This window comes from Sarcophilus harrisii, chromosome 3 (genome assembly GCF_902635505.1).
Source record: "Sarcophilus harrisii chromosome 3, mSarHar1.11, whole genome shotgun sequence".
Taxonomy (NCBI): domain Eukaryota; kingdom Metazoa; phylum Chordata; class Mammalia; order Dasyuromorphia; family Dasyuridae; genus Sarcophilus; species Sarcophilus harrisii.
The window spans coordinates 301272043-301284412 of NC_045428.1; the positions used below are offsets into that span (position 1 = coordinate 301272043).

The window sequence follows — 12370 nt, forward strand, 5'->3', positions numbered from 1 at the left end:
TATTGACTAGAAGTCCACAAAGTTATTTTTCATATTATTCCTGACTCATTGAATGGCAGCTTTGCAGCTTTACAGACTGGAATGTTTGGTTTACAAAAGTGACTCTTCCTCAGTATAGAAGAGAGAGTTATTTTTGACAGTGTCTGAAAGGTGACCTGTTTTAGTTTGACCAGATGAGTGGATCCATGTTTAAGCTTAAATTACAAGGTACTGTAAAGTGGTTACAAGAGAAGGTTGTGCAGGGATAAGATGTGCTAGGAAGGAACACTGGATCAAGTAGAAATCAGCAATCTTCTGGTCCATCCTTGCCAACTTAAAAAAAAAAAAAATAGCTCCCAATAGAGTTAGTCTGGGACCTGTGATCTTTTTTTGTGGTTGCTGCTAAGTCCTGTACAATTCTAATTGTAACTCCAGCATATTTAAATCGGTTTTTTTTTCTTGTTTTTTGCAAAATTTTCTCATTGATCTGGGAGTTTAAAAATTAGGCAATAACATTTCTATGGGTTTTCCACAAAGGATCGCTTTGAGATGGTGATTAGTGAATTTTTTCTGTTTCTATCATGCCCTCATGTTCTTCACTCCAGGACAATTTTCTTGGATTATTTCCTGTATTGTTGTGTCAAGGTTCTTTTTTAGTTGCAATTTTCAAGTAGTCCAATTCTTATATTTTCTCTTCTTGATCTGTTGGTTTTTATAAGATGTTTCACATTCTGTTTTTTTCATTCTTTATATTTTATTTTGTTATTTCTTGCTCTTTTTTTCTAGCTTCACTGGCTTACACTTGCCCAGTTCTAATTTTCAAAGAATTATTTTCTTCTTTTAAAAATCCTTATCTACTTTTCAAATTGGTTAACTTTTTTTCCCTATAATTTTCTTGGTTTTCTTAGATGGTTTTTATTTTTTTCTCTTTTCCTCAATGTCTCTTATTTGATTTTTAAAGTCTTTTTTGAGTTCTTCTATAAATTCTTTGTGAGCAGGGAGTCATTAAATGTTATTTTTGGAGATATAAGAGGGTTTTGTTTTGTTTTATTTTTTTACTTTACTGTCCTCCTCTGAAGATTAAACCCTGGTCTTCCCTATTTCCATAGAAAGTTTCTTTGGTTCTTTCTTTTTGCCTATTTTTTAAAAATGAGAAGTATTAATGTAAGTACCTCTAATTGTGGGGTAGTGATGGTACCCCTAGCTTCATTTCAGCTCTCCCTTCTGACCTAGAACCCAAATCAAAAACTTCCCGCTCTCCTTTGCAACCAGCAATGTCCTTTCCCCACTGTTTTTGCACTCATTGAGTAGTGGTTCCTTCTTTCCCCAGGGCTGTGTTTCTGAAGCACAGCTGAGCCTGGCATTCCTAATCAGTCAAAATTCCTTCAGTCTTCCCTGACTCCTAACTCCTCACACAATGTGGGAGGTGAAAGTTCCTATGGCTCCTGCTGAGATTCCAGACAAATTCAGCTACTCCTATGGTTCCCCACTTGTTATTTCTATGGAGCTAGCCTGGATAGTTGGCACTTCATATGGGTTAATCCCCAACCTGGGGTCTTCAGAACTTCTCCAGGAGGGCCCTGTGTTGCCACAAGTCTTCTGATTTTTCAGAATCTATGTTCACTTGGAGATGCAAATTTGGTCTGTGGGAGAAATCTGGAGAACTTGAAATTTACTGAACTACTCTACCATCTTCCCAGAATCCTCCTTCTGCATTCCCATTTTTAAAAAGCATTTTTAAAAGTCTTGTTTTATAAACATTTATCCTCCTAAGCTTATACACGCCACCCCAACAAACAAGTTTTTTAACTCTCAAAATGAAAGGGCATAGTTTAGCAAAACAATTTGTGTGTTGATCAGGACCAAGAATCCATGTGTCATTCTGGATTTTAACTCCACTATCTCTTTGGCAAGAGGGAGATGTTGTTTATCATTATTCTAAGATGAAATATTGCGTATGTTGGCCTTGTACAGGACATCTGCAGGGTGTAGGAAGGATATCAGAGCTAGAGGAAGATGATCCTGAGGAACAGAAAAGCCATAAATAAGATAGTTGCTTATTTTATTTCTATAGAGGTCAGAGAGAGTCTGGAGCAGGATTCCAAAGTGATATGTGCCTTCCATCTTGCTCATTATGGAGCCTGCTATAGCATATATGCTTACAGTTGTTGGAATCACTGAAGTAAAGTTGTGAAAACATATTTGGAAAAAGTGATGATGGTGTGTGGGGACATGATTATTAATCTCAGAAAAAGAAAACAAAACATCACAATCCAAAGATTTACAGATATTTTCTTTGTCGTTTTGACAATATTGCTAAAAAATTCACTGAAAAAAAGTAGAAACAGATGGAATTGTATAAGTATTTTTTCCACATCTTGTAGATTTAAAAAAAAAAAAAAAACCTTGAGGCAGCAAACCATTACAAGTGGCACATCATTTTCCAGTGTTTCAGGAGTTTGGTTAAATATTTCAGGCATTTGTGGCTCCTGGTTCTAGGAAAAAGATTAAAAACCTTCAAACAGACAAAGACTCCTATCTCTCCTATAAGTTCATGCATAAGCACTTCAGCATATGCAATGACAAGTTAAATGTTTATCATGATGACGTTAAGCTAACGTAGAGACTCCAAAATGACCAAAAAATCATCCGAAGGTATCATTGGTCAAATGAGAAAGGATGTTTGTGCTTCTGAATGGCAGCTTGTATATCAATATCATTAAGTAGTTGGGTAACAGTGGGTGGTACAGTCAGGAGGGACTGAGAGTTGAACCTAAAGTCAGAAAGAACTGAATTCAGAACCTGCCTTATCTACATCACATCCATGCTTGTATGATCCTAGTCAAGTCATATATCCTGTTTCAGTCTCAGTATCCTCAGATATAAAGTAATACTGGCTCCTCTTACATAGAGTTGTCTGGATTAGATGAGGAAAAATGTAAAGTAAACATTAGACTGCTCTTTCTCCTCCCTCTCCCACCTCTCTCTCTCTGTATGTCTCTGTCTCTCTCTCTTTTCTCTCCCTCCCTCTCCATTTTCATCTTCCTGTCTTTCTCCCCACCCTGATTTTTCTTACACTGCATGATGAATTTGGAAATATGTTTAGAAAAAAATGCACATATTTAATCTATATCAGGTTGCTTTCTTTCTAAGGGAGGAGGGAGGGAGGAGGAAGGGAGGAGAGGAGGAGAAAAAATCTGGAACATAAGGTTTTACAAAGGTGAATGTTGAAAATTATATCTTTGCATATATATAGAAAAATAAAATATTATTTGAAGAAGAAATATGGACAGCCAAGCAATACAGATCCCTTCTTGGAAACTTAAAAATAAACGGACATAAAAAGAACTTCCAATCAAACACTAAACACAGTTCCTAAACTGTCCCCTGTTACATGTACCACATGTCCATTATCTTTGATTGACCTTTAGAACTGTCAGGAAAGAAATTACAAGAGAATTCTTAAATTGAAATGTAACAAGTTTAGAGCGATCATGTTGTTCTGCTGGAGTTTAGGGATGGACCTGCAATTCCATTAACAGAGGAACCTGCCAGGTGAAGAAATTCTCTAGAATGCATTTAGAGAATGTTGTGACCCCAACGTTCTCTTTGTGACCACCTCTTGTCTGAAGAAGACGTGGTTGTTGATAGCTTGGATTTCTTCCTCTGAAAATTACCCATTCATGTCCTTAGACCAGTTTATCAATTGGGGAATTGTTCTTAATTTCACAAAATTGAAATAGTTCTCTATATGTCTTAGAAATGAAAGCCTTATCAGAGGAACTTGCTACAGAAATTTTTTTCCATATTTCTTCCACATCAAAATCTTTTCTAATTTTAGCTGCATTGGTTTTGTTTGTGTAAAAATTTTAAATTTTAAATAATTTGACAATTCTAAATTTCACAGGCTTGAGGGATTAAAAAGATACTTTATCAAAGAATCATAGAATTGGAATTGGGAGGGACCTCAAAGGCTATCTTTCCAAAATTTCAAATAATCTAAGTAAAGTCGTTTAATGCCTTGTTATGTCTTGGGAAAAGTTTGTAGTTTTACTGGAAATAATGCTTTAAACAAGATTGTTGTCAAACATGAGGCACTCATGCATTTTCACAATTTGGAGAGACAGATGCCCTATTACAAAAAGATTGAAAATGCAGAGAGGCATCTGGTTAGTGTGGAGAACACAGTTCCTATAAAATGAAAAACTTGTCAAGACAGTCGACTGTTTCTTACGGATCTGTCTCCAACTACCATCTCCATTAAATGATGCAGTCAGAAAGACCTCTCTGCTGTCAGAGAATTACTCTTGTTTAGAGTTTTTACCTTGTTGAATTTAAACCTGGGAGAAAGTAGAGGGTGCTTTACAATAAGTAGCACATATTTTCCAAAAGAATTGAAAATCATTTAGCTACAAAACATGCAAAAACGTTCTCAAATGATCTGCTTTTTTTTTTTTTTTTTTTTTTTGCAGCAGTAAAACCTCTTAGAAGGCATTTCAAATGGATTTAAAATATTAAAATTAGAAAAAATTACACATAAATATGTATCATTTGAATGTTTCTAATTTTGATTGTCATCATAAATTTTTATTTTACTTAATTTACCCTATTCCTTCCCAGAAATTCATAGTGGCAGGTATGCTCCTTCCTCTTATCCTCATAACAATATTCATAGCAGTGGCATGAAAGAAGCTTGTTTGGCATGCTTATTACATTTTCAGATGATATAAAGCTACTCTCAGATGACTAAGAGATGGAAGAAACAAAATTTTAAAAGTTTTAATAGGCTGAAGCTAATAAGGTTAAATGTAATGAGTATAATAACAGCCCATATTTAGATTAAAGAAATCAACTGTACAGCTACAGGATAGGAGAAATGAGGTTAGGCAACAGTTCATATGAAAAAATTGAGGGGTTTTAGTGGACTCAAAGCTCAGAATGAGTTAGCATTATGATATAGCAGTCTCCAGAGCTAACACAATCTGAGGATGTGTACTAAGAAAGAGAAACAGAATGTCTAGAACTAGGGAGGTCATAGTCCCTGTAGGGGATGGGCCTGGGCCGGACACAGCTGAAACAGTATGTTCCGATCAAGGGATACAGTTTTAGAAAAGACTTTGACAAGCTAGAGTGTATCAATAGGAGGATGACCAGGTTGGACATGAATCTATAAGCTGTGTCCTGTAAAGATAATTTGAAGAATCCACTGAGCCATCTAGCTGCCCCTGTTTGGGCTTTTCTTGATAGAGATACTGCAATTGTTTGGCAGTTCATTTTGCAGACATGGAAATTGAGGCAAACAGGATTAAACAGAAATGACATATTTGCTATCTTCAAGTACTTGAAGGGATTAGATGTGTTTTTCTTAGATCTTGAGAATAGAATTAGGGAGTAATAAAGACACAGATTTAGTTTTGACATTTAAACATTTTTTCTAATTTTTCAGATGGTAATTGACTCTTCTCATGAGAAATTTTCAAATAGAGACTAGATAATGAGTTGTTTAGGATAATAATATTGAGGAGAACTTTTCTCTCTTGGGTGGGAAAGAGGCTAAATGATGTCTTTGTTGTTTAGTCATTTTTCAGTCATGTCCGATTCTTTATGATCCCATTTGGGGATTTCTGCGCAAATATACTGGAATGGTTTGTCTCTTCCCTTAAGTGTTAAGTACAGGGATATTCCTAGGTAAATGTATGCTTAGACTCAAATTTCTCTCTTGAATTGAATTTCCTGACCCAAGGCCCTCAGTCTTATTGTCAGAGACTTCATTGAAATTTGTGGAGAGCTTTTTCTTTTTGTTGTTCAGTGATCACAGTTGTGTTCAACTCTTTATGATCCCATTTGGGGTTTTCTTGGCAAAGATACTGGAGTGGTTTGCTATTTCCTCCTTCAACTCATTTTACAGATAAGTAAACTTAGGCAAATAGGATTAAGTGACTTGCTCAAGGTCACACAGCTAGAAAATATCTGAGGTTGTATTTGAACTCAGGAAGGTGATTCCTCTTGACTCCAGGCCCAGCACTCTATCCACTGTGCCACCTAGCTGTCCTAATAAATGAACTCTAGAGGCCTTTATATCTCTGAGATTCTAAGCTATATGAGTAGGTTAAAAGACAAAAAGGTGCAAGCAACGAACAGAATACAGATATGAATTCATACATCTTTGGTCTTACTCTCCCATTCTAACTGGTGGTTATAATCATTTATTTTGTACTAAAGGCATATTATTTTGCCACTTAAATGGCCTTTCAACATGCACTTATTTGCTAATTAATCCATATCTATATTTGAATGTCAGTCATCCTTGAAAATGACTGTGGCAATTAATGCCACACAGTGGACTTTAGGTTACATACACTAGAAAACAAAAACAAGATACTTTTCAAAGGGATTTGTGGTAGATCCTGAATTTAAAAAGCTAAGGACATGTCAGAGCCTTTTGTATTACTTGGAATCCTTAATAGATAACAGGAAGGGAGATAGAGAAGTTTAGAATCAGAGGGAACCATTGGGATAGGCACGCCAGTAAATTCCTACTGATTGGTTGATTTAAATAATGACCTGTAACATGTTAAGAGGGTAAAAAGGGAGCAGCAATGATTTGTCACCTGTGAAAATTATTTTTTGTGGTTTTCATAAACATCTTCTTAACCTGATTTGTTGATGTAACTAAACCCTGCCACTTGTAAAAAAAAAAAAAAAAGTATGACTTTAATTAGATTAATACTTCATAGATTTAGAGTACAGATTTAGGCTTTATTCCCTGAAAATATCACGTAATAAAATAAATAATTGACAAATAAGCACCAACCAGAATAAAGATTAGAATTTTTGGTAGAGACCATTTTGTACTTTATTGGAGGATTTTTATTTGAAATTCATATGTTTGCATATTTGTCATTTAAAGACTGCAGGAACTTCAACTAGAGGTCCTCAAACAGCTACTGAAGAAGCGTGAAGATGACCAAAATGAATTGAACATAAAGCGTTTGAATGCCCAGTGGTCTCAACTTCAGGGAGAAAAGGAAGAGAAATTGGCAAGAATTAGAAATGTGCATGTAAAAGGTAATTTTTGTCATAGGAGAGATTATGGAAATGGAACAATTGGGTTGAAGTAAGCTCTCAAGTAGACAATGTAATTAAAAATGCTGAATATTTTGTTTGTTTTTGTTGAGCAGTTGGGGTTAAGTGACTTGCCCAGGTTCACACAGCCAGGAACTAAATGTCTGAGGTCGAATTTGAACTCAGGTCCTCCTGACTTCAGGGCTGGTGCTCTATTACACCAACTAGCTGCCCCCAAAATGCTGAATTTTTTAAAAAATCATCTTATTGTACACAGTCAGAAGTGAGAAAAGGAAAGTGATATATTGTTAAAAGCCAGAAAGGAGAAACATTAAAAAGTGAATTCTAGAAAAATCCAGCGATTATTGCCTAGAAATCAGGTTATTTAAATTAGGAAGAAGGAGCATAGTGGACAGATCTCTACCAGAGGGTTTCCCTTATTTGGGGATACTGTAGTTCTAAATAATAGGACTTAAAAAGTGTTAAGACCTGAAATAGAATTTGGATAATAAAGTAAAAATAGCCAGTGTGAGTCTTAGATATATTTTAAATATTTATGGCAGTAATTTTCTCCTATCTATAAAGCAATTCTAAAAACATGCAGCTGGGGCATTCATTCTTTAATTTATCCTGAGACTATTCAAGAATGGTCTTCTTTCCATTTTTTTTAGGTTATCTCATCTTCTCTCAGGAAAGGATTTAAGCTCAGTATTGAAATTGATTTTGTGTTCAGCTACTTCTGAAGCTTTTGGTATGGGATCAGACTAAGAAATGTACAACTATTAACAGTTTTAATAATTCATAAAACCCAGGAAGCTTTATATAGGCATAAATTCTAGTGAAAGGGAAGAGTCCCTAAGACTTTGATTTTTTGTATTTCTAGTGTGTGGAACTCATGAGAAACAAAAATGTTTCTTGAATTCAACTTTCACTATGTGAATACACTAGAAGTCAGACTTCAGTTAGTTTCCCATGTAATCATATGGTTTTGAACACCATGTATATGGATACATGATTTTCAATATAGCATTGCAAAAAATACCAAACTCAAACATCAATGTTCCTCAACATTAAAATGTATTTCTAAAGAAAAAGAGAAGTAGCTGAGATTAGTGTTGGAATTAAATATAACTCTGAACATAACTTAGGTTAGTTTGGAAGCTGACCTTTGGCTAAATTTAGATATGGTTTGTTAAGTAACTTCACCCTTTAGAACAATACTTTTGAGACAATTTATCATGTGGTTGTATTACATTTCAGAAATAAGAAAACTGGTGACGAGAGCAAAAAATGTGGAGGGGAAATTTGAGAGAAGAAACATCATTAGAGACTATAATAATTTTGCATCTCAAGTCTATGGACCTCTTTCTCGACTGGGTCGTTTTCCAGACAATAAATCAGAGCGTTTTGTTGTCAAAAACCACTTTCTTAACACCTATGAAGGTAAGTCATCATGAAAAATTCAAGCATATAGGTGTAACAAAGTATAATAGGTATTAATCTGATAAACAAAAAACAGGGGATAACACATTTAATAGAAGCCCAATATAAGAAAAGCATGATTATGGAAAGAATAAACTAGGGAAATTATTCTTGTAAATATAGAGTTATTTTGAAAAACAGAAACTTCTTTTCAGGAAGAACTTATGAAATATATGCATCAGGTATTCTAATAGGTTATCCAAGGGGGTTGCCCAGTAATTGGTTGACAAGAAGTAAGAGATAGAAAAAAATTACTACAGAACTGGAACTGGGCATCAGACAAGGAAAGATTGATTATAGGAAAACCAAGGATGAACCTATCATTTTAGAAAATGAAATCTCTCCCTTCTCATCTCTGCCATCTGGTTTCCTTCAAGTCTTAGCTGATAATTCACCTTCTACAAGGATCCAATTTCTTGTTACTGCTTCTGTCTTCCCTCTGAGATTGTCTGTAATTCATCTTGTACACATCTTGTTTGTACAGTTGTTTGCTTGTTGTCTCTCTTTTTAGACTATGAGATCCTTAAGAATAAGGGCTGCCTTTCGCCTTTTTTTTTTTTTTTTAATCCCTAGCACTTAACACAATGCCTGAAACATATTGTGTTCTTAACAAATACTTATCTGACTGACTGTTTAGCTTTTGGGAGAGTGACTTCCAATAAAGACTAGAATATGCCTTGAAAATAATTTCAAACTCTATGCTCAAAAAAGTTATCAGACTGTGCATACTCTTTGATCCAGCAGTGTTACTACTGGGCTTATATCCCAAAGAAATCTTAAAGAAGGGAAAGGGGCCTGCATGTGCATAAATGTTGGTGGCAGGTCTCTTTGTAGTGGCCAGAAACTGGAAACTGAGTGGATGCCCATCAATTAGAGAATGGCTGAATAAGTTGTGGTATATGAATATTATGGAATATTATTGTTCTGTAAGAAATAACCAGCAGGATGATTTCAGAAAGGCCTGGAGAGACTTACATGAACTGATGTTGAGTGAAATGAGCAGGACCAGGAGATCATTATATACTTCAGCAATACCATATGATGATCAATTCTGATGGACGTGGCCATCTTCAACAATGAGATGAACCAAATCAGTTCCAATGGAGCAGGAATGAATTGAACCAGCTACAGCCAGCAAAAGAACTCTGGGGGATGACTATGAACCACTTCATAGAATTCCCAGTCCCTCTATTTTTGTCCATCTGCATTTTTTATTTCCTTCACAGGTTAATTGTACACTATTTCAAAGTCTGATTCTTTTTGTACAGCAAAATAACTGTATGGACATATATAGATATATTGTATTTAACTTATACTTTAACATATTTAATATGAATTGGTCAACCTGACATCTGGGGGAGGGGGAGGGGGGAAGGAGGGGAAAAATTGGAACAAAAGATTTTGCAATTGTCAATGATGAAAAATTACCCATGCACATATCTTGTAAATAAAAAAATTTCAAACTATGAGTAATTAGCATGTAGCAACTAAAAGAATGTAAATGTCAAGTATTTAGAAAATGCTTACTTTCAGGGCCAAATCCTTTTGGTCTAGGCCATCTCTCCAGCTTTGGCTTCATTTTTCTATACCCAACCTTGACTCCATCGTTGGCTTTTATAATACTAGTTAGCTGCTTCCATCAAATCATAGGATCATAGATTTAGGGCCAGAAGAGATAATGGTCCTTCAAACTGCTTCCTTGCTACCTTTCTGTTTCAGCAAAGTATTTTTTGGCTTTCTTCCTTGAATTACTAATTTGAGCTTAATTTAAAAAGACCAAAGTTTCCCTCTGCAGCCAGGGCCATCTGCAATAGTCCTGATCTTTATCTGACTATTGGCCAGAGGGGAAAATGAAGCAGGTAACCTTGCCCAGCCCTCCCTCACTTAAATCCAGTTCACCTACATGTCATGGCATCACTTCCCTGATATCACGGTCCTCTTTGAGAACAAAAGACAAGCAGCAACAACAATAACAACAATAACAATAGCCTTGAGCTGTTCTTCAAAACGTCATAACAAGTGGTGGGTGGGTGGTAGAGAAAGGGAGGGAAGAAAATCTGTACCCTCTCTTTCCCATCCCAAAAAGAGAAGAGCGATTGGTTCTTACAGGTCACTTGTTTAGCTCATTTACTCACTCCTGAATGTTTAGTGTTTAGTAAGCTAATTTTTAAAAAATGGCCATAAACATGACCAGTTTTTTGAGTGTTAGTGACTTATTAGCCCATCAAAATTTCATAATTTCTGTTTACTTCTTTACTTTCTTTATACTTAGTTTAACACTTTCTTAATTTTGCTTACTTCCCAAATTGGGAGAAAATCAATTGGTCATTGTGATAGGTGCAAAATCCTAAAGGCCTGTAGTATTGTAGGTTAAACTAGTTTTTCTTTACACGGTATCATAACTGTCCTCAAGATTCCAGTAATATGTATTCTGGATGGCCTAAGTACAAAAATCCCAGATCTGAAAAAAATCAGCAACAACTCCTTCATCCATTTGACCAGATGTCAGGGACAATATAGTGGCAAAGAGGCTATATTGACTTGAATTAAAGCTACATACTTGCTAAATAATTATTCTTTCTCTGTCCTGAATATTCTTCCCCTGCTATGGATAAGTAAATATCTTTTTGTTAATTGTCAGATGTTCTAGGTATTTCTATTTTCAAACTTGAACTCTACCTGGCCTATCACAGTTGGGGTACAACTTTCTTCCCTTATTTCCCCTCTTCACTTTTACATTTAAAACTGTTTTTTTTTTTTTTTTTTTTTTTGGCTCCTTAGTTCCTAGGATAGTGGGAGATGCACAGAAGGTATTAGTTAATAAACATTAATTCAATGAATGTTTTATCAAATACTTTCTTTTTCATGTCTTTGGTTCTCCTAGGGTTACTTGAACTTGAGGCCTCCCTCCCAGATTTTGTAACACAGCCTCGAATCAAAACTCCAAAACCCAAAGAGCTCACCACAAAGAATAAATTTCTTAAAAAATCAGCAAGACTGGATCTTGAGTTAGCTGAGGTTCACCAGGTATAAAGCAGTCATACTTTCTTTTCTTACAAATGACTCTTAGCTGTCCATAGAGCTAGACAATGGTCTGTCTGGCTTGTGTAGTTCATGCATTTAGAACAAATTACTAACAATGACACCACACTCTAGTAAGATTTGAATGTGATAACTCCCACAATGGAATATGAAGCCAGTGATCAACTGTAATGCAGCTAAAGTTATGCTATATTTCCCACGGGAGGTAGGAAAAGGGAGGGGAGGAAGATGCTACACTTGCAAAGTAGAATTTCTGAAGGATCAGGCAGTTGGGGTTAAATGACATACAGTCATAGTTAGGAAGTGTCAAGTGTCTGAGGCTGGATCTGAACTCAGATCCTCTGACTCCAGGGCCAGTGCTCTATCTACTACATCATTTAGCTGCTCCACTAAACCCTTCATTTTACAAAAGAGAAACTGAGGCCCTGAGAAGTGAAGTCCATAATTCAAGGTTACCCAGACAAGTGTAGTAAGCAGGGGAGCCAGGATCCTTGTTTCTTTGGAAAGAAAGGTTACTGTTTTGTTGACTGTTGATTTTCTCTCCACAAAATTACAGTAGATTTTTCAAGGAAAACAAGAAGGAAAACAGAGAAATTTGAATATGACATATATATATATATATATGTCATATTCTAATTTCTCTACATTCCTATATATTTCTATATATTCTCTATATCTATATATAAATAAGCATGGGCCATGAACCCAAAATTATCTACTCAGTAAAACTTTAGTATGCTATATGAAGGTAAGAGATGGAATGTCAAGAAGAACGTAAACTTTAAAGAGAGACATGTATAAT

The 12370-nt window shown here is 35.4% G+C and overlaps 1 protein-coding gene across 6 annotated transcripts in view; it reads left to right on the forward strand.

Annotated features, from left to right (window-relative positions):
* The window catches only part of MAATS1 (MYCBP associated and testis expressed 1), a 66566-nt gene that overhangs the window by 30012 nt on the left and 24184 nt on the right, over positions 1–12370 (forward strand). For all 6 annotated transcript variants that reach the window (XR_004232989.1, XM_031959698.1, XM_031959697.1 and 3 more), the window contains 3 exons: positions 6890–7047; positions 8305–8487; positions 11411–11553. Coding sequence is in view for 5 of the 6 variants with exons in the window: in XM_031959698.1 (XP_031815558.1) it covers positions 6890–7047; positions 8305–8487; positions 11411–11553 (484 nt within the window). In the remaining variant the exon portion in view is untranslated. The remainder of the gene's footprint in view (positions 1–6889; positions 7048–8304; positions 8488–11410; positions 11554–12370) is intronic.